Source organism: Uloborus diversus, chromosome 4 (assembly GCF_026930045.1).
Source record: "Uloborus diversus isolate 005 chromosome 4, Udiv.v.3.1, whole genome shotgun sequence".
NCBI lineage: Eukaryota > Metazoa > Arthropoda > Arachnida > Araneae > Uloboridae > Uloborus > Uloborus diversus.
In genome coordinates, this window is record NC_072734.1 from 21865338 (window position 1) to 21889241 (window position 23904).

The 23904-nt window shown below is 32.6% G+C and overlaps 1 protein-coding gene across 1 annotated transcript in view; it reads right to left on the reverse strand.

Annotated features, from left to right (window-relative positions):
* Positions 1-1922: 1922 nt before the first annotated feature.
* LOC129220510 (protein argonaute-2-like) overlaps positions 1923-23904 on the reverse strand; it is a 46692-nt gene continuing 24710 nt past the window's right edge. Inside the window, exons 17-19 of the mRNA XM_054854938.1 lie at positions 19972-20208; positions 12920-13119; positions 1923-3853 (exon numbers count right to left, since the gene is read on the reverse strand). Coding sequence (XP_054710913.1) covers positions 3745-3853; positions 12920-13119; positions 19972-20208 — 546 coding nt within the window. The 3' untranslated portion in view covers positions 1923-3744. The remainder of the gene's footprint in view (positions 3854-12919; positions 13120-19971; positions 20209-23904) is intronic.

Here is a 23904-nt window from a genome sequence, read left to right on the forward strand (position 1 = left end):
TATATTTTACGGTTAGAAAAGAAAGTAGCAGGACTTAGTATATGCATTTAAGAGGTTTATGTTTTTAAACACTATCAAAAAGCTCTTTTCAGCTTTTAAACATAGTTATTACCACTAAAATAACCAATGATATATAAGTAAGTAACGTAATCCGGTAAAGAATAGATTTACAATAGTACTAGAATGTAAATACAAATTGGAACTAAAAACTGCACTTGGGGAAAGTGCTGCATTATAATCCTGACATCCTCTTTTAGTTAATCTCCATAGATAAAATGTGAAGCAGCACTTTAATTTGGAATATAAAAGAGGAGTTTTTAAACATAATGAATTTACTACTAAGAAAACAACTGCTTTGTTTCTGCAGTATAGGTTCTGCAGTATAACTTAAAACAGTTTAGTTTTATCATTTTAGCAGAAAACAGCACTGGGTTAATTTTTTCATAAACAGCTACATTCAAAAGTCATTTTAAAAAATGAGAAGAAAAGGAGGGAGGTGGGGGGGGATGGAATACAGAGAACAAATAGGCTCGTTATTCAACTGAACTGAATTTTAAAAGCTTAGGCAGTTATTTAACAAACAAAATCAAAAGTTCAAACACTAAAAATTGTGAAATTATTGCATTTGGGAATAACTGGGACACATTGGAAATATTTTCTCACAGGGATTTGTACAAGCTCCGTTAGGTGTAAATGGTTACAAAAGTGATCCAACTATGTTTAATTCTCTCATTTGATATCACAAAAACTCGATATAAAAAAAAAAGTAACTTCACAAAAGAATTTTTCTTCATCGTTTTCAAAAAGAAGTGAAACATATTTTCTGATTATGTTATTACCGCTGAATCACTTTAGAGCAGAAAATCAAATTATGATTTTAAAATTTGAGACATTGTATATTACATTCTATAAATGGTAAACCACAATGGATAAAATAAATGATTAATTTTTATAACAATGCAAAATGTTTCAAAGATATCCTTTTCCCCTCAAATACAAAACACATTTAATCTTTTAAAACTACTTAAAACAATACAACTGATAAGGAAGAACAGCACAATTTTATCTTCAAAATTTTTGTATGGTTTGATACCATTTTAAAGGAGAAAGTGATTTTTGGAGGAATTCCAACTTTAGATGTCAGAATAGAGAAGGTGATAATTCCACACATAATGCATATTTTTTTAAAGAGAGGTGGGGGGGGGGGATTTTGTACATTTTTTTCATAAAAAAGGTGGTTAATTCAAAAATAAAGCTGCATTCTATGTCAACCTCTAGATAAATTTTAGCTAATCTTTGGTGAAGAGAGTCATTTTAAGGAATATTTTGTAACTTAATGAGAAACCGGGAAAAAAAGGAAGACATCTGACATTCATTTCCTCCAAAATACCATTTGATGCACACGACAGCTTTATTTTGAATAAAAACTAAATTACTTCTCAAAAATAATAATATGAATAAAAAATCCTTTAGAATATATGAAAGTATTATAAGTATAAGATATTCATTATCTTATCTTTTGTGATATCATAATTCATATAATATTATAAGTATAAGATTATATGAAAGTTCACGCTCAGACTAAATTACCTATGATTTATGTTCCCTCATCCGTCTGGCACTCCGGTTCAATTTGCATTATGTACATGCTTGTCAACAAGACAGAGAGAATAAATACTGAAAGACAAATAGCTTCGCTTTTTTTTTTGTACACACATTTTGCTACTTGAAATTCTGGGCAGACTAAGGCACCAGAAGTGCCAATACGCATATAAACACTCTCAACAACTGAAGATAACTGACAACATTTTGATTGCAAAAGACTGAGAACTTATCCACAATATAAATACTTTGAAATCAACAAAGAACAACACATCACGGGACTCACTCCTGCTTATGTGATGGAGTCGAGAGCAGATGTTGAAGAAAGGATGATGAATCAATCTCAACTAATTTGGCGCAGTTTTGCTTTTCATTGGTCCTTGCCAATTTTGGACGGTGAGACAAAGTGACTGGCTGCACACTTAACAAAAAAAGGAAAAAACTTAACTCTTTTGCACTGATTGAAATAGAATACACAACTACGTACTTTTTTTTCCCCAAAGAATGATTTGATAAAAATAATTTTGAAATTTTAACAAAAAGCATGTATAATAATGGTAACATATGTAGGAAGGAATTCAATTTTAAAATATTTGAATTAAGTAAACCTATAACATAATCTACGATATGAAGTAACCTTTTAAAAATATCTATAAATTTAGAGGATAGAAGCTCAGATAAATATAGCTACAATAATAAAACACGTGCTGCCATCAAACCCTTGGATTGTCTAAAATACATAAACAACTCACTTTTTTTTATACCAATAGGGAATATTTCATTTACCCTTACAGTGAAATTTAAGAATAGAATTTAATTTTATGCATGCAAAATCTTCAGTAAAATTTCTAAAGCTTTGAAATTAACGATATTTGAGATAATTTTATCAAACTTATAGCAGCTAACACATGAACATTTTTTTTATTGAGTATAAATGAATAAATTTTCAATTTTGATCATACAAATAACAAGGGAAAAAAAAGAGAATTATTTTGGTTAGTTTTAAAAATTAAAAAAACTTGAGAAAATCAAAAAAACATGCACCAAGCAATATGTTTTTTGTTAAGATGGTTTACCATTTCCTATTCCCAACAACAGATAAACATGCCTTTAGTCATGTCAACTACTCAGAGATTTTAACAAACTTTTTTGTGTATGATTTAAAGCGTCATAGCAGACACTCTGAAACATATCATTCCAAAATAATCGTAAGAGAGAAATAACAAACCAGAAGAAAAAAAAATCCTATGCAATTTTTTATTAACAAAAGCTTTAAAAAAAGTAGTTTAATTAATGCTTCCTTTTTGGCCGCATTAAACATCACAAGATACCTCTCACAGCACAACAAACTGAAGTTAAGACTGTTAGGAAATTAAAATTTCATCTATTGCTAATCAGCACAAAAGAGTTATCTACATCTAGTACTAATAGCTATAAATTATTTTGCAAATAACATGTCACATTATCATTTTTGAATGATTTTTAATTATGAAAAATTCAAGTCCATAAAGCATCAAGGGTAGAATAAATACATGAAATTATCGATTTTTAAAAAATGAAGTAATAATGCATTATTGTTATTTATAATGTAACATCTCATTTGCATAAAACAGCATCCTTTCTGCAATGCTGCTAAAAGAAATTCAAAACTACAGGTAGACTTACAGTATCTGTACTACCAAAGAAAATGCATGAATTGTTTACCATAAGCAAGGCAAGTAATGTTGTAAAAACTTGCTCTATAATGCTTCAAATCATATATTAAGAAAAGTAATAAAAACCCTAGAACAAAAAGTTTCTAGAGAATTGATTTAAAACCAATCATGATTTTTGTACACCAATACATTAAAGTATGACCAGATTCAGTGGCAGTACAAAGGGGGGGGGGAGTCTTTAACCACGATAGAAAAGTATACAAGACTCATGCAATTTTCCCTTGCTTGTATCATTTTTCCATACAACCTAAAAAATTGAAAGAATTCATAATAATCATGAAAAAGCTTTCAAGTGGGAAACCATTTGCATCATAAAAGATCAAATGTTCATTCTGATGTTTCGTGTGAACAGGTACAGGTGGTATAATCCCTTATTGAGCAGGATAACATTCTTTTATCAGATTTTGTTAATGAAGTAAAACCCTCTTCACGCAAAATACATAACTTTGTTAGTGTCACTATGCACTGTGACAGCTCGAGCCATTGCTAGAGGATTACGATCTTCGCCATTAGTAGACTGCAAACTGCCATCACCACTAAAAAAAGATGAAAATTAAGAGTAAATCTTGGTTTCTTTAAGCAAAAAAAAATATTATTTTGATGCATTTAAACATAAAATATTGTGAGTAAATTATATATATAGGCACAATTTCAAATTTTTAAAAATATAACTAATAAAATTAAAAGTTTAAAATTCCTTACCATTTAATAGCTCTCTAAAAGACTGAATAAAATTTTTTATAGTAAAATGCCTTACATGGTTAAACTGTCATGCCTACATTATTAGTAGTGTCAATTGAGTGTTATGTAACATTATGTGTCACTAAGTCTTTAAACAATGCTTGAATGAAAGACAAAAATAGTTTTGCTGATGAAAAAAAAAATATTAACAGGAAAATTTAAACATTCAGACAAGTACAGTAAACTCTTGTTTTACACAGATTTCGATTATACACGGTTTAAGATTTGACACCTTTATTTTATTTTACGCGAATGAGTTTCGGTTTTACACGGATGCGGCAATACAAACATATAAAATTTTCCCTTCTTTCAGCATCCAAACACCTAAAGATTGCAGATTACGCGTTGGCGTGCTAATAATCGAGTGGGGCCAATGGAGACATTTTATACCATTTGGTTCCAGAGCTCTTTCCAGAAGTAAAATTTTTAAACTCACACAGTTCAAAACTCACTGGAAGAAGATCTTTTAGGAGTGACAAAGGAGGTAAAATCCAATGATACCGACGTCGTTGATGCACAACCAAAAACTTTCACATTGAACATTTTGAGCCATTCCTAGGCAATAGAAATGATCTTTCTGATTTGTTAGTGAAGGAAGATTCTATAGTGGAAATGACAGAAGTGGTCATGGGTGCATTAATGTTCTGCAAAGAATTACAGAAAAAAATTCTCAATGACTGCCAAAAGAATATGATAGCCAGCTGTTGGCCTCAGAAGACCAACTGATGTGCAGGGGTCTGTCCAGAATTTTTCAGAGGGTCCGTTTTTTGTGAAAAATCAAATAATTTTGTGAAAAATCAAATTATTTCGCAAAAAAAAAAAAAAAAAAACATTTGTTAAAACAAAATTTTAGAATTTAGAGATGGCACAAACTGCAAAACTGCATCAATTAAACTTAAAGTTAAGTGTTTTCCTCTATGTCAAGAATATCATTCTGGAGTGTTTTTTATATCGTTCTGGACATTTAGTGAGGGGGGGGGGCATCGCTCTCTCAAGTATCAACATTTATCTACCATTCTACATTATGTTAAATTATACTAGAAACATTTCTGTACAGTATTTAAAATATTTGTAACAAAATAAATAAATAAATAAAATTAAATTCAGATAAGGGTTCAGCATCTTTAACTTTTTGGCCCAAGAGACAAGACTCTTAAAAAGCACAGAATTTCGTTTAAAACTTAAATTCCGTGATTTTAACAAAAATAAAAAGATATTTTAATTGTTTACCTCTTAACAAAGCGCAATAAACATCAAAAATTCGAAAAATCGGATTCCCATAGCGGATGCAAAGAGATCGCAATTCTCAAAGTGAAGGCATCAAAAGTATAAAAAACGGCTTGTAAGAGAAATATTTTTGATAAAATTATTTTGAAATTGCATTTTAGAGTCCTATGATAAACATTTCCTTAATAATATCTGTGGACACAGTTGAAGCAAAAAAAAAAAATTAAACCATCTATATCTATCCTCATAAAAGAAAATTGAATTTTGCTTTAAAAACTTGAAATGAGAGTTCTAACAAAAATAAAAAGACTTATTTGCATCCTAATAAAGCAAAGTTTAGCTTGAAAAAAGAACAAAATATGATTCTCATATCCGATGTTAAAAGATTGCATTTTTCAAAGTGTAGACATCTAAAAAACAAAAAAATAAAAAATAAATAAAAAAAAACGGTATTTAAAAGAGTTTATTTAAAGTTAATCATCTTTGTTAGAGTTGAAAAATCAAAACCCATATAATTTTCTCCGAAAATAACAGTTAAACATCGCACCGCACTGCACCTTAAAAACTCAAATATTAACAAGCTGATAAAATGATGAGAATTTTTTCTAATCAAGTCATTATAAAGGTTCAACGCCAGACTCTAAGAGGTGATAATTTTGAAGTTGATAACCCTATCTGAAGCGATCATATTTTCCCCCCACCCTTACTATCCTTTTGCAGTTTTAAGCTCATTTCGCAGATATATATTATTATTGTTTATTAAATCATGAGCGGGGAGAAAAGTGCTTACCAACCCCTTTTCAGAAAAGTTTACAACAACACCGCTGCTAATTAGCTGTGATAAAACAAATAACAAGCATTATATTTATTTGGCAGTAGCAATTATTAATCGTTTGCAGGAGCATCACAAGAGTGCCTTTTTTTTTTCTTTTGCAAAATTAGACGATTTTGTATAAGCTGATCCCTCTACTTCAGAAAAGGTTCCAAAAATTATGGATTTATACACAGAAATGTGCGTTATTTTGCTTTCACATTTGCTCTTTCAATAAACAATTTGTGAATGATCCGATCTTGTTTATCAGAATTTTGTGAAGGGTCCGTTTTGGTTGATCGGGATTTTGTGAAAGGTCCGTTTTGGTTGATTGGGATTTTGTGAAGGGTCTGTTAACGGACCCAAATATCCTCTGGACAGACCCCTGATGTGGAATAGTTGGTACGGGAGAAATGAACAACAGAAACTCAATTTAAATTTAAATAACAATTTATTCAAAACTAATGTAAAAATGTAAATAGAAAAAAAATCTAACATTTATAAAAATCACATCCCCATTAACAATTCAAGTAAAATAATACCCTCTAACAAAAAAACAATCATCACAGAGAAGTATCACAAGATTTAGTTACTTAAAAGCATCAGTTCTAAAACTTTCCTAATATTCTTAAAAGTTCACCCTACACAATACCACAACGTTGGTACTGTCCAGAAAACTATTTAAAAAGTTGATACCACTAGAAGTCCATACTTTAAACTTGGACCCCACATAAAATTACGAAGGGAACATCCATCAGATGTTCAGAGGAGTCGAAAACGTCCACTCGTGTACGGCAGACAAAATCCATGGTCATTCAATCCCAGGTACACCCAGGATACAGATGAGGCAGCACAGGAAATTATTTACCCAGCTTCAGGCAAAACAGGAACCACCCACTAGCAGAGGACTCCTCTCCTCATAGTGGATTCAGTCCAGCCCGACCGGCTCCGTAATCGGGTATATGCCAAATGAACCTTCCAGCCCTGTTAGGCCGAATTCTTAAAATATCAACTCTTCAAATTTAAAATCCCTTAAAAAAACTCCTTCGTTACTTTTAGGGCGCTGTCTTAGAGCATCCTGCACTTTTAGCGGGCTATCGAATCTTGTTATTACATATCTCATGAAAAACTTCCACGTCCTCTACGTGAATAAATCAATCTACTGAGCTCACATGCTCACATCACAATACACACTGCCTGCAGAACGGAACCAAATGATAAGAGATTGATTGATTGACTTGCTATTTAAGCAGTCTCAGTTGTGGGTGCCCATATGCAAAGTTGCTAGGGGGGGGCTCAAATATTTCCCCTGTGGTTTAGCTGGATATTTTCCCCATGGAAACTGATTTCAGGACAGATTACAGTTATTAAAATTTGACATTTTTAATATCTTATTCACTAATGGCTGGAGAAGAAATGTTTTTACATTTTTTTACAAAGAAAACAGTACTAAAAGCAAGGAAGTTCTAATTTCAAAGGGGAGGGCTCGAGCCCCCTCTTGCCCCCCTATATAGGCGCCCTTGGTCTCAGTTACACTCTAAGCAACAAGGTGACATCGTCAAAATTTGTATATGTTGCATCTCATAGCAACTCAACTCAGTTAATCTTTTAACTGTTGCTTTTTGAAATACAGGGTGTCTATAAAAGAACTCCGGGGTTAAAAAAATTAATATTTTTTAAACTATAAAAGATAGCGAAATTTGATCAATTCCTTTGAAACAAGCAGCTCAAAGAGTTTTACTCATACCAATTGGGAATGTTTCTCTCAACAGTTGGCAGCGCTGCGGAGCGTTGACCTTGAAATGACGCAGCGGCTGCGGCAGGCAGTCAGTGTCGTCTGGACTGCCGCGCTATGGCGACGCCTCAACAAAAGGCTCAATGTGTTATTTGGCTCATAGAAACTAATTCTGTTGTTACTGTACAAAGAAACTTTCGACGTAGCTATGGTGTTGACCCGCCTACAGACAAAACAATTCGTCAGTGGTTAAGTGCGTTCAAGGAAACAGGAAGTGTTTTGAAGCAAAAGTCGCCGGGTAGGCCGCGTGTGTCTCGAGAGAATGTGGACAGAATCCGAGCTTCATGCACTCGAAGCCCTAATAAATCGGTAACAAGACGCAGTCTGGAGTTGGGGTTACCAAGATCAACAGTCCATAAGGTCATTCATAAAAGACTTCGTTTAACTGCCTACAAGATTCAACTTTTACACCATATGAAACCGGCAGACAAGGTTAAGAGATTCGACTTCTCTGTTTCCATGCTGGATAAAATTGATGAAGATAATGATTTTTTAAAAAGTGTGGTTTTTAGTGATGAAGCTACTTTTCATGTGAACGGAACTGTAAACAGGCATAATTGCAGAATTCGGGGTTCAGAGCCGCCCCATGAGTTTATTGAGTACGAACGTGACACGCCCAAAGTGAATGTTTGGTGTGCACTTATGCATGACAGAGTCATAGGTCCCTTCATTTTTGCCGAAAGGAATATCAATGGTGATGTCTATTGTGACATGTTAGAGGAGTATGTTTATCCTCAGTTGGATGACATTGAGGCGGAGAAAGGTTTAGTTTACTTCCAACAAGATGGGGCGCCGCCACACTTCAGTTTGCGTGTGCGTGAGTCACTGGACGCTCGTTTGGGAAACAGGTGGATTGGAAGGTAAGGACCTATTCCATGGCCACCAAGGAGCCCTGATATGACTCCGTTGGACTTTTTCTTCTGGGGGCATATCAAGAATCTTGTGTATGCGGAGAAAATTCGAAATGTTCGCCATCTCAGGGAACGAATAGTGAATTGCGTGGCGTCCGTTCCCCCAGACATGCTCGCCAGGACATGGGAAGAGGTAGAATACCGTTTCGACGTGTGCCGTGCCACTAACGGAGCTCACATTGAACTTTACTAAGTTGTTAAAAAATCTTGAAAATGTAAGCTTTCTAATCATGTATAAAACATATATGTACGTTTTTTACTTTATTAAAATATTTTGTCTTAAAACCCCGGAGTTTTTTTATAGACACCCTGTATACTTTCTGCAATGCTATCAGCAAAAAGATTCTTAACTCATGAGGTCTGACGTCATGTCCGCCGATGGGCAAACCACATGATCAATCTGTTGGGTGTTTAGACACTTGGGGTGTTCTCACACATGCTCGGGGCTTTCACTCGCCGGTTTTCTGACATTTAAAACGGGAATCTATTTCTAGGATATTTTGAAATAACAAGTAAGTTTAAACATTTTAAAAACTTTCTAGCTTCTTATGAAATTGCTCCAAGAGCATTAAAATTATATAGGCTTATGCCAACACCAGCTCCTCTTTATACACAGAACACCAAATTAATAAATTTATGTTTTCTTTATGCATGTTGTGCATAAAAAATGATATAAGTACACATTAAACTTATAACCTATAAACCTAAACTTATCAACTTATATCAAAACGTATAAACAATTGGTCATCACTAAAAGGACGTATTTTGTTATCTAAGGAACCAAACCCTATTTTAACACTAGTATTAGGTCTCAATTTACGCGGTTTCAGTTCATGCAGCATTTCCGAGGAATGTAACCCCCGTGTAAAAAGAGGGTCTACTGTATCTAACAACTAGCTAAAGTTTTGCTCAAACATTTAACAGTCAATATTAACCAAGAATGTCTATTTTGGTTAATGTTGGATCAGAGGTCTGTCCAGAATTTTTCACAGGTTCCTGCTTTTGAATTGTAAAAAACATTAAAGGGAACATTTTTGTGAGATTCCACATTTAAACGTACTTATAGTAAAATACCAATATAAAAATGCAGCTGGCCTTTAAGAACAGGGTGATTTTATAACTGATTAAATCACAATGTACAAATGTTCTTGAATTCAATAATTATTTTAAATCTTAAAGAAGAAAAACTTTTTTGTTTAAAAGCATTTAAAGAGAACCATTGTTTCAGTAATGTTTCAATTTTTAAATAAAGTACTCAAAATATTAAGTATATATTACAATATTTTCAAGAAAAACACAATCAGAGAAATAAATTAAGTTTAAAAGGGAAAATCCCAATTTCAATTATGTGTAGATGTAAAAAAAAAATGTGCATTTTACCACATGAGAAATTTAAGCAAAATATAGAAGAGAAGGGAAAAGAATCCGAATTTTTCACTTCAAGCATGATATTATCATTAAATTTCAATTGTGATTTTTTTTTTCAATTTAAATGTTTCTAGTACATATATCCCCCCCCCCCAAAAAAAAAAATTGGAATTTTTATGGAAGTTTTCTTTTTTGATTTTATCTGGTTTTTGAGTACCAATACATACTAAATGCACAACTCCCTAAAACAATACAAAATATTTTATGTATTTTCAAAACTGAAAGGAAGGAAAGCATAATTAAATGTAAAAGAAAAAAAACCACTAAGCATGGAACATATAAGGGGGGGAAAGGCATATAGCAGTTCTGGGAGCTATTATACACTGCAGTGACAAGTACCCATACACAGTCTGATATTTCTCAAGCGTTATGCGGCAAAAGATAACCTTATTTTAATATTTTGAGGTAATGTAATGGCTAAGTAAGCAAAATGTTGCACAAGCAAAAAGTTTGAGTAAAAACTATATCCAAAATTTATGAAAGCCTTGGCATCTGGAACAAGTTTCAAAATGCAAATGAATGAATTGATGAAAATTATTACATTTTCCCCCCTCAGCCTTAAAGAAAAAAAAAACAGTTGGTTCACTGTTTAACAACGCTCTATATAACGACCTTCTCTCTTTAAAGGCGACATTTCACAGGAGACTTTTCTCGCTCCTTGGATGCTCCACTAGTTTTAGACATTCTATTTGAGGATGTGTTCTACTAAGAACGATCTTTTGAGGTCCCTTGAAATTCGTTAGAGAATCAACTGCTTAATTAAAGATTTCATTAGTAAAACTTCTTGAATTCGATCTTTAATTTACCTTTTTTGTCACTTCAATGTATCAATACCTCAGAGAAAACACCCGTATTTGGAGAAAAAAAGGAAGGGGATTTGCAAGCCTAGCTAAAAATTTATATTAGCAGAATACAATGCAGTGTATATTAACTTACAAGTATGCATACAAAAATAGTGTAAAAGCCATAACAGATAATATCTAGTGATAAAATGAACATTCATGTCATTTTGTTTTCTAAAATCAGGCTCTAAAAGCATGCACAACATCTAAAACTTGAGTTGCCTTCCAACAATTAACAGCTGTAAAGAGTTTAAGTCAAACATGTTCATGCTGAAGCTATGAGCAAAATGTCAATAAGGGCAAAAAATGCTTTTCTATTCATGGCAAATGGCTAAGTAAAATTCTACTGGCAACATCAAGTGTCCTACATAGCTAATACTTACTTCAAACTTTGGCTTCCACCACCCAAATCTTGCCTAGAATGCAATGGAGAAATATATATATGATTTTTTACAATTTCTAAACCACTAATAATAATAGAAATAAGACGCAGAGCAACTTCAATCGTTTTAGGATTAGCCGGGATTAAGCCTTTGGGGATTTCAATTAATCAAACAAGTTTCATGAGTTGAAAAACCTTTTAGAGTACCTTGAAATTACTTAATGTTCACATTCATTCAAAACACAAACACATATACTATAAAAATACTCATTTTTAGTGAAGCATTATATGCAACATAAAACTTAAACTTGCCAGTATTGCAAAAATACTATGGAGAAAGGAAAGTAAACTACATTTTAGAAATAAAAACTACTACAAACACATGAAATATAAATCATGAAAAGAACTGACATAAAGCTTTCTGTGTTTTTCCCCCTCCCACAAAACAAAACGAAACAAAAAAAAAAAAACATTTTAATGGCAAAAAAAAATACAATTTTCAAGTTTAAAGACTTAAGACTTAATGAATTCTGTATTGTTCATTTCATTTCTTTGAAATCAATTTAACAAAAGAGCAGAATGGATTTAAATAAAAAGATAACAAGAAAGAAATCACAGTATTAGTTTACTCTGGTTTGGACTCCCCTTTCCTTTTTGTTACCATTTGTACCAAGCAAAAGCATGTTATGTACACTTATTAAACATCAAGAGATAAAACTTGATGAGAAAAACTCATGTTCTACAAACTCATTCAAGAGTACAATAAACAAGGTCTTCAATAAAGTAAAAGGACTAGCTTTGTAGCTTTCTTTGAAAATAGCAAAAGTAGAATAAGCGAGAGACAGTAGCGACCTCGAACAGGTTTGAACCAGCACAGCTAACAGTAGGGCTTTTGAATGTACAGCAGTCGGCTAGTTGTGATTAAAATCATTTATATTTCACCTTGTCTGCTGGAAAAAGGTTGAATCTGAAAATTCAACAAATGGAATTGCTTGAGGAGACGGCCGACTGAGTGAAGAAATGATAGCTGAAACAACACGTACTTTAAAAGGCAAAAAAAGCATTTTGTGATTAATTTAAGCAAGGGTATCTTTGAAATGAGAACCAACTTCACTTTTTATGAATATTCACTTAATTTTAACAGGTAGGAATGCTTAAATATATTTCTTCCAAGGCAAAATTTCTTGTTATCAACGTGATTAATAGTTTGAACTATTTAACTGATATCTATGCTTTCCCATTGTTAAATTGGGATTATACTCTATTATGAATATAACTTTGGAAAATTATACTAATATTATATCACTCTAAGGAAAAAATAGGGAATACACTATGGATAAAATTAAAGGAACAAGAGAAAAAGAACTGTTAGAGTACATTTCAAGAATGTGGGAACACACATACATTATATATTGTATGGAGAACTAATAGAACAAGTATTTAATAACAAAAGAGCGCTAAATACCTTTCATGATCTTTCTCTACCAAATGATATCGGGCGCGGAATGCCACTAAGTGAGCATAATACGCAGGAGCTGGAATGGATACAGATCTTGTGCAACGGACGTATGTGTGACAAAGTTGGTAAGTGAGGCACTGAAGTTCATCTGCAGTAAACTGATTGTCATCCCAGAGAACATGATAATGAGAAGGACGACTAGTGCCCTATTGAAAAAAAAAGGCGGGAATCAATAATTAAGAATACACACTGAATTAAATTTTCAATGCAAAAAATCTATTCACATAAGAAATGAATTTGATAAAATAAATAAAATTGTCAATAAATGATTAAAAAACTTGGATTTGTCTGAAATGTAGGACTCGACCGATGCATCGGCGCCGATGGTTCAACAATTTATCCATCGGCATCGGCGGCCGATGCTAACTTGCAGGAAACATCGGCCCATCGGCCTTATAAACATCGAAAAGCCGATGGAATTGGCCGATGTTTTTTTTAAAAAAAAGGACATTTGTTGTTTTACTATTTAATACAAAGTAAAGGGAGTCATTGTTTTCATATAAAATTGTTTACTTAAACTGCAGTATGAATTTCTATTTTAGTCACCGCTGAAAGAGTTTTTAATACTGCATTCAGGTACCAAACAAGTTAATTATTGCGTTGTTTCTTGCGGCTGGATGTACGTATGTATCTCTTATAAGTCATAACTCAAAAATGGTAAGCTGTAGAAGGCTTAATTTTCGCTTGTGGGGTGTGCGTACGTTCCAGTTTGGCACTTCCCTTTTTGTCTTCGATCGGGTGTTCTAAAAAGCCTATTTTCTCGTTTTTTGTGGCTATTAATTACTTATTTCAATGCAAAACTAATATAGTGTATCAAACTGACGATCATTTGAGACTATGCAAACAAATATGAGATGGCAAAACCGGTTTTGTTTCATTTTGCTAGATTCCTGTTGAACCGATGGTTATTTTTCGATATTTGTAATATGGATCACAGTAATGAAGTCGTTTCTGTATCGCTTCTGCGGAGCTACAAATTTGAGGCCCGTCGAAATACATTTTGCGGCCCTATTTCTCTATCACAGAAGTCGTAAAACATTTCTCATAACCATTGTTGTAACTCCTACGGTGCCCCTATGGTTATGGGGCCTCTCGTGCAATTGCAAGATTTGCTATATTTTAAATCCGCCATTGCACGTCAAAACAAATTCGGGTGCAAGTTTTAAAAGGGTTTTTCTGCTCAATGTTCATGATTATTTTGAACTCCATTTTTTACGACTATATTTTGTATTTCCGAGAACACTTGCATGCCCCTCCTCCCACTCACTCAATTTCTGAAATTAAACTCTAGTTGTACTTCTGAGTTGTTTAAAACCAACACCATTCATAAAATTAGAGATTCTTTTTCAAGCTTTATATATTGTTTAGAAAAAATGTAGAGCAATAATGTAAGAAATAGATTAAAAACGTTTTGAATGGTGACATAATTCGGAAATCAAAGGGACTGTTGAATTTTTTCTTCGGAAGTGCTGAAGTAGATTGAAACTCTTCCGAGATGTTGGTGGTAGCGCTTCTGTACTAAAAAAATGAGGCCGAAGTTTAATGTTGTGAGTTACTCCAAAATCAGAGGGTGACCCCCCCTAACCCACCCTCGTCGTTTCAATCATTTCCTAAATATTTAGCAATTATTTATTTTGGTTTAAGAAATGTCATTTTGCGTATTTCTTATACTTGTTTCACCTATATTTCGTAATACGCCATCTTTTTTGCATCATTAAAAGCGATCTTTTTTTTCTGTTGTAAGTAACTATTTTTATGTATTTATATAAAATCAATAAGTTATTTTCGTTTTCATCATATTTTTAATAATATGTTATAGAAAAGTTAAGGATTTTCTGTCATGCATTTTTTTAAATTTCAGAAAATTATTCTTAAATTGAAAAATTCAATTAGAACTTGTTTGTAGTTCTTCATAAAAGATTAAACAATCAAATTGTTCAATATTACGTGTGCAAACATCAGATCAAGTAGTATATGTATTCAGTTATTAACTTGGTATAAATATTAAGTTTGTTTATTGTAGCCGCGTTTTAAGAATCTCGCTCTTTTCATGGCTATTTCTTTTTTCCGCAAAATTTATGTCACTGTTATAGCTTTTATGAAAAATGCAATCTTTTCTATTCATAAATTTTAAATAAGTGTAAAAATATTCCTATTATGATTTAATAGTGTAATTTATCTGTTACCTTTTTTGTTTAATTTGATGACTAAAAAATGTTTACGTGCAATCTTTCCACGTGAATTGCGTAATTTGTTCACGGTTTCATAGTTTTATTTTTAATTTGTTTTTTGAATGATTCCACAACATAATTTAATGATTTTTAACTATGTTTAGTGTACCTAAATTCATACATTATTACGATATTACCGAAATCTTAGTTATATGTTCAATTTAAAAAAAAAACACAATTGGTTATTAAACAGTCTCTGTTTTTCTTCCCTTTTTTTTCTTTCTTTCTTTAATTTTTTGGCTGTTGTTCTTTGTCTTCCATCAGACAGCAGTCAAAAAAGGAGAAACATAACTACAGATTGTACGTAGTACGATCCAAAAGTTCAGGGGACAAGCTGTATAAAAACTTCTACAGAATAGTTCACATTACCGAAGCACATCCACCTTCAAAAGGTCACCTTGAGGGACTATGTACTTCTGTCAGTGTTCATATAACTTTTGGTAACACTCCTGGAAGCCATTTTTTGCTACCTTCTGTGATGCAGCATTCTCTTCTCCTGACGGAAGAAAGCGGCGTCTATGCAAATGTTTTTTTGTTGGGAACAGGTAAAAGTCACACGGAGCTAAGTCCGACGAAACGTTATGTTATTTGTTTGTCATATCAGAGTATTGACCAATCGAACCGTGCATCCTCAACATGAAAATCGCCTTCTTCCCCACGATGAAGTTGAAGCAGCAGCGCAAGAGGCCTTACAGGAGGTTGCGATAAATGTCTTCCAGGAGTCCTTCTAAAAGCTATATGAAGGTTGGCAGAAGTGCATAGTCGTTCAAGGTGACTATTTTGTAGATAGATGTACTTCAGTAATGTGAACTATTCAGGGTAAGGTTTTATACAACTTGTCCTCGAACTTTTAGATCATACTACGTATGTATGAGCTTTCAACTTACTATTTCATAACGTTTTTGAGTGACGCTAGTTTATGCGCATGAAGACATCACAAGAGAATTTGCGATAATTAACTAAGGAGGCGTTCAAAATGAAGATTTCGGTCATCTATATATTCTTAGGTACATAATCATGTACAGATGTGCCGAAAAAACTTGTGAAGTTTAAATTGGGTGATTGTAAAATAGAAATTTAGGTTGAAGTCTGATTTTTTTTTTCATAATTACAATTCCTTATTCGTAGAAAGGGAGTAAAGTGAAATGAATCAATGATCCTTTAAATCCCTAACAGTCTTATCAATTTATTACTATTTTCTTTTTTTTGCCATCGGCCAACGACATCGGCCATCGGCCATTTGGAGAAAACAATCGGCCGTCGGCCACCTTTGAACAATCGGCCAACAATCGGCATCGGCCCATCGGCCAAAAAATGCCATCGGTCGAGCCCTACTGAAATGAAACACATATGTCTCATATTGATTTCATCTCTGACTGCTTATTTTTTCTTTGACCCTTGTTGATAAATTACAAGACAATATTTAAAATTTGATAGACATAGTATGTCGTCTACTTAAGTGAAGATTAATTATCGTTATTCTTTCATATTAGATAACCTTTAGATCTTTGGATGTTTCATGTCATTGTTCCTTAACGAATGCTAGAATCCGTGACATAAGTAGTCTTAGAATAGTAAAAGGCACGTGTGGTGGGCGTTGCCCATGATCACTACTTCGGGAAAACCCCTGACGTCGATCCTTCTAGAACAAATGACGTCACTTGCACACACTTCGGGCTTGATCACTGAAGATCACCGATCAGGTAGCATCGGAGTGATAATATGCTAATGAGATTGGGGATATAAGTGGTGGCTATTATCAGTTGATCTCACTCTCACTTCTTGCACAGCTTCGACGCGTTGTCTTAGTTCAGGCAAGCCAACTTGCTGTTTGTTCAGCAAGCTTCAGCTGTTAATCTATGTTTAATTGAAGTAGATTGTTGGTTGTCCTTTGAAGACTTGGTTCCTTCATGAAGGAAAGTTGGGTCAGTTAGGAATTAAACTAACTTAGTTGTCTAGGTCAATGGGATAATTGCAATAATGTTATACTTTCTTATTTACTTTATTAAAGTCATATATTATATTTTTATCTTGTAATAAACTAATTGATGTTTACTAAACTTCTTGTCTTCAGTCATATTGATTTATGAACTCGAATTTCACACTCTGCTAAATGTATCACGTTGTTTGGTAAGATTTAATTTCAATCATACCTTACCATCCAACAAAATTAGGCTCCCTTGCTACTTTGCGCTTCAACTTTTCTGGCTTTACTCTATCGTGGTTTTTTCAAATAGTATATTCCAATTCATTAGATTATTCTAATGGGCTCGTTTTATTTTTCTCCCTTTAAAAGAGTAACAGAATATAGTTTTAAAGTAAGATAAATTTTTCTAAGGACCCATAATCGAGCCAGTTGAGAGGAGGGGATTTTTACAAAAGACCACTGTATGCTTTCAACCGCTGAACACTTACTGGAAAGTGTTATAACTGATTTATAGCAAGGAGACGTCTGCATTTGAAAACGATGATCAACAACATTTTTTTTCAAACAGTAAGCATTACCTTCAAATAATACATAGTAGGGATGGAAGGGATACTGTTCCTCTCTATCATTCATTTTGTTATTCAACAATTTGCACTGTTTTCGTAGATTATTGGTAGTGTGCATGAACTGTGTAAGTAATTTACCACATAATAATGACAATGCGATACCAGGGGTCTGGCCAGAAGATATTTGGGTCCGTTAACGGACCCTTCACAAAAATCCGATCAACCAAAACGGACCTTTCACAAAATTCCGATCAAACAAAACGGACCTTTCACAAAATCCCGATCAAACAAAACGGACCCTTCACAAAATTCTGATAAACAAGATCGGATCTGTCACAAATTGTTTATTGAAAGAGCAAATCTGAAAGCAAAATATCGCATATTTCTGTGTATAAACCAATAACTTTTGGAACTTTTTTTAAGTCATATTAGAGGGATCAGCTTATAAAAAATCGGCTAATTTTGAAAAAAAAAAAACGGCACTCTTGGGATGCTCCTGCAAGCGATAAATAATTGCTACTGCCAAATAAATATAATGGTTGTTTGTTTTATCACAGCTAATTAGCAGCGGTGTTGTTGTAAACTTTTCTCAAAAGGGATTCGTAAGCACTTTTCTCCGCTCATGATTTAATAAACAATAATAATATATATCTGCGAAATGAACTTAGAACTGCAAAGGGATAGTAAGGGTGAGGAAAAAATATGATCGCTTCAGATAGGGTTACCAACTTCAAAATTATCACCACTTAGCGTCTGGCGTTGAACCTTTATAATGACTTGATTAGAAAATATTCTCATCATTTTGCCAGCTTGTCAATATTTGCGTTTTTACGATGCGGTGCGATGTTTAATTGTTATTTTGGGAGAAAATTACATGGGTTTTGATTTTTTGATGCTAACAAGGATGATTAACTTTAAATAAACTCTTTTTATTACCGTTTTTTTTTCTTTAGATGTCTACATTTTGAAAAATGCAATCTTTTAACATCCGATATGAGAATCATATTTTGTTCTTTTTTCAAGCTAACTTCGCTTTATTAGGATTCAAATAAATGAAAAGTCTCTTAATTTCTGTTATGAGTCAAAAAATCAAATGCTGAATAGATGGTTTATTTTATTTTATTTTTTGGGTCAACTGTGTCCACAGATATTAATGATATGTTTATCATAGGACTCTAAAATGAAATTTTAAAATAATTTTATCAAAAATATTTCTTTTCCAAGCCCTTTTTATACTTTTGATGCCTTTACTTTGAGAATTGCGATCTCTTTGCATCCGCTATGGAAATCCGATTTTTCAGATTTTTGATGATTATTACGCTTTGTTAAGAGGTAAACAATTGAAATATCTTTTTATTTTTGTTAAAATAAAAAGTTTTAAACGAAATTCTGTGCTTTTTAAGAGTGTCTTGGGTCAAAAAGTTGAATGCTGAACCCTATTCTGAATTTTGTTTTATTTATTTATATTTTTGTTACAATTATTTTAAATACTGTACAGAAATATATCCAGTATAATTTAACATAATGCAGAATGTTAGATAAATATTGATACTTGAAAGAGCGATGCATCTGTTAGAGATGCTCTTAATGCATCTCTAACAGTCAATGAATGTTTCATGCCCTTGGCACGTGTTATGACATAAACCTTCAATATATTTTTATTACTTTATTGTATGTTGTTAGAAATTCTACATAGCAAAATATTTCAATTTTCAGATTGAAACATTTTTTGTCTTTCAAAAGTATATCTTAAAAATAACAACAAAGCACTTCAAATTAAGCGGAACCTTGGAACTTTGAGACTCGGATTTTCGAGACTCTACTGTATATATTTTCAGAGCTAAGTGAATCAAGTCCCTCTTATTGTTATTCACTCAAGTCCAATAAACTTTAATTAAAAAATCGAGCTGCCACAAAAATAATAAAATTAAGTCTTGTATTTATTTAATGTTCATACTAAAACAATAAAACTAAAATCTACATTTATTCAGGATTTAAGTGGTAGTATACTTAAAACATAATTACCTCAAAACTCTCCCTCATAGACTTGAATCACTTAAACTCTGAATGCTGAACTTCGTTGTTCACAAATTAATAAGGAATGTTCGCCTTTAATGTACCTTTAGATTTTGCAATTGTTTAATTCTAAAATTATGTTTTTTTTTCTTCATTAGATGTAGTTGTTCTTTAATGCTTCAGTTTTTCATTACATTTCCTAATCATCATACTTGTAATATCTATATGTACACTATAGTAATAACTTTAAATATTCACCTGTATACCAGCATGACTGCAAAGATAAAAATCAAACTCAGTTGGATGAGTGATGCCAACATCAACAGTAGTGCCAGCTGGTATATTGCCACTTTTTCCGATTTGCTCTTTTTTATCAGAACAAAACAATCTAGTATGGTGCCGTTTTTGTACAACTATGAACGTGATCCCGGGTTTATAATCAGCTTCTAATTTCATACATGCCTCCCGAACAGCCAAAAGCTCATGAGTAAGTACCTGAAGAAATATAGATATATATAATATACATATATTAGAAATTAAAACAAATTCTAGTGCTATTACTGAATAAAAAAAAACACTTAAATTAGTACAATGAGCAGGTATTGTGAAAATTTATATTGATTAAGTTCTGTTACTGTGCTCAAACACAATTTTGGAAGCCAAGTTCTTTTGCTTATGGGTGCCCAACTTTTCATTTAGTGTGTGTATCTTTCTTCTCTTCAAACAGAGACAGGAATACAAGGGAGGGGTGATGGGGAAAATTGCTAGTGGGAATCTGCACCTTCAATGTTTGCAATAGAATCCCTTAAAAACCCAAGTGTAAGCCATCTTTGATGACGGTGGGGGAAGGAATGGAGGTTTGAAACTGAATTTTCAAAAAGACAATTTTAGTCCACTTTGGCGAAGTTAAAAAGAAAGAAGTTTGTAGGCGATTACCCTTGGAGAGTCACAATACCACTTTTTGTTTGCCGGAATGTTACAGTTACCTTTTCTTTTACATGGCAGGGGTCTGGCCAGAGGATATTTGGGTCCGTTAATGGACCCTTCACAAAGATCCAATCAACCAAAACGGACCTTTCACAAAATCCTGTTCAAACAAAACGGACCCTTCACAAAATTCTGATTAACAAGATTGGATCTTTCACCAGTTGTTTATTGAAATAGCAAATCTGAAAGCAAAATAAGGCATATTTCCATGTACAAAACCGATAACTTTTGAAACCTTTTTTGAAAACTTATTCAAAATCTGCTAATTTTGCAAAAAAAAACAGCACCCACTCTTGCAATGTTCTTGCAAGCGATAAATAATTGCTACTGCTAAATAAATATAATGCTTGTTGTTTGTTTCTTAGAAAGAAATTAAGCTGGTTGAAAATAAGTTTGGTTTTAAATAATTTTGTTTGTTTGTTTTATCACAGCTACTTAGCAGCAGTGTTGTTGTAAACTTTTCTGAAAAGGCGTTGGTAAGCACTTTTCTCCCTGCTCATGATTTAATAAACAATAATAATATATATCAGCGAAGTGCGATGTTTAACTGTTAATTTGGGAGAAAATTATATGGGTTTAATTTTTCGATGCTAACAAGGATGATTAACATTAAATAAACTCTTTTAATTACCGTTTTTTTTACTTGGCTTTATTAGGATGCAAATAAATGAAAAGTCTCTTTATTTTCGTTAGAACTCTCATTTCAAGTTTTTTAAAGCAAAATTCCATTTTCTTTTATCAGTCAAAAATTAAAATGCTGAATCGATGGTTTAATCTGTTTTTGTTTTTTTTTGCTTTAACTGTGTCCAGATATCAATGATATGTTTATCATAGGAATCTAAAATGCAGTTTTAAAATAATTTTATCAAAAATATTTCTTGTACAAGCCGTTTTTATATTTTTGATGCCTTCACTTCGAGAATTACGATCTCTTTGCATTCGCTATGGGAATCAGATTTTTCAAAATTGCGATGTTTAGTACGCTTTGTCAAGAGGTAAACAAATAAAATCTCTTTTTATTTTTGTTAAAATCATGGAAATTATAAGTTTTAAACAAAATTCTGTGCTTTTTAAAAGTGTCTCGGGTCAAAAAGTTAAATGCTGAACCCTTGTCTGTTTTTTTTTTTTTTTTGTTACAGTTATTTTAAATACTGTACAGAAATATTTCTAGTATAATTTAACATAATGTAGAATGGTCGATAAATATTGATTCTTGAGAGAGCGATGCCGCCCCTCCCCCTCCCCCAATTACTATAAAAACACTCCAGAATGATATTCTCGATATAGAAGAGGAAAACTGTTGGGGAGAATTTCTAATCTAATAATATCTCCCCAATGTTTCTTTGATACTAGCAGAGTGAGTTCGGAAATAAGACTTAATAAACTATTTCTAACTTGCATGAAGTTTATTTAAACAATAATGTAAATAGTTAAAACACGCTGTAAATGATAAAAATAAATACTAACAACATAATCTCTCCACATGCTACTTTTGCATGAGATAACTAACACTGCAATGCAAACTGCATGACTATTGACTAAAAACTTCTATGAAGTAAACCCATTGGGAAATAAGCTAAGTCCAGCTCATCATTTCTAATAAAGTGCGAACAAGCAAGTTCGCATACCGATCGAGCGACCGCCTACAACGACGAGATGATCGAAGAGCGAACATGAGTGCTGATAAGAATCTTTTACCCCAGTCATGCAGAATGATTGGTAATACATTATAAGTAAGGAAAAACATTATTTTACTCTTGGTGTTGTGAGGTGATGAGATAGGATTGTTTACTGTTGTTATTAACAGGCATTTATGCCTAACAAAAACACTCAACTTTAAGTTTAAATGATGCAGTTTGTGCCATCTCTAAATTCTAAAATTTTGTTTTAACATTTTTTTTTTTTTTGCAAAATAATTTTATTTTTCACAAAATTGATTCATTTTTCACAAAATTATTTGATTTTTCACAAAAAAACGGACCCTGCAAAAAATCCTGGACAGACCCCTGCATGGTCATATTTTAGAATGATTCTCTTCAACACAAAAAGTTGGATCCGTCCTTGCATGCATTTGTCTTTTGGAACATAGTAAATGCTAAACAGTCATTTGTATCATGATATATGAAGGGCTCGGGGCAAGAATGAGATATGCCACATGAGTTTTTTTCTGGTAGGCCATAGAAAAAAATCTAAATATTTTGTTATAGATATTATACATTCTATTGCAATACTAAAACCAGATACGTTTATCTGACAATGACATAATCCACTGTCATGTTTATTTCAATTATAAAGCAGCATTTAGAACAAAACTCATTTTTTTCAAAAGTGTGGCACGTCACGTTCTTGCCCCGAGCTCTTCATATATAAAAAGCACTGAACATCCTACTCATAAGCATATCCGTTCGTTTCGGTTCAAACTTGGACATTTGCTGCATCTGCGCCTGGTCATTTAGGAATAAAGCACCCAGTTGATTGATAAATAAGTTTTTCTTTTTTTCCAGTATTTCACCTCCAGCTCAGTAACTTCCTATGCTAGGCTGATGAGTTAATAAGCACAAAACTGCAGTCTTCAGCTGGAATGGCTGAGCTGGCGGTGTACTTCACGTAAATGAGAGGCTTGTCTGACTAATTTCATAAAGCATTCTTTTGACTGACAATTGTAACTAATGCTTATTTTAGGGGTGACTAAAATTTGATCTATCCAGAAAAAAAAAAAAAAGCTAGAACTTGTTTTTTTGATCAGCTTGTATCTTTGAGGAAACACAGTAGGTTATTCTGAAGCTTGTTTCCAATTTCTTTCTTGCAATGAATTCCAGATATCTTGTATTGTCTTTGAACGCTGAGAGCTAATATATTGGTTAAAAATTGAATTGAGCACTGAACACATAAAAATTTGAATACACATTAAAAAAATCTTGATAAATATCACAATTTAACTACTTTTGCGGTTAAGTATTTATCACTTAATTTTGTTATTTTTTACAACCCTTGAAAAAAAAATTGTTTTAAAAGAATATCACATGCCCTACATCTGCAGATTGAAATATGCAGAGCTTTAACTATCTTGATTGTTAAATGAAATTTGTCTGCAAATGAGACTATGTACTTTAAAGATAAAATTTGGGCACAAGTGAAATAAAAGTGCAGACTAAATTAAGTATTTACAAGAGAAACACTGTTAATCACACAAATATATTCAAT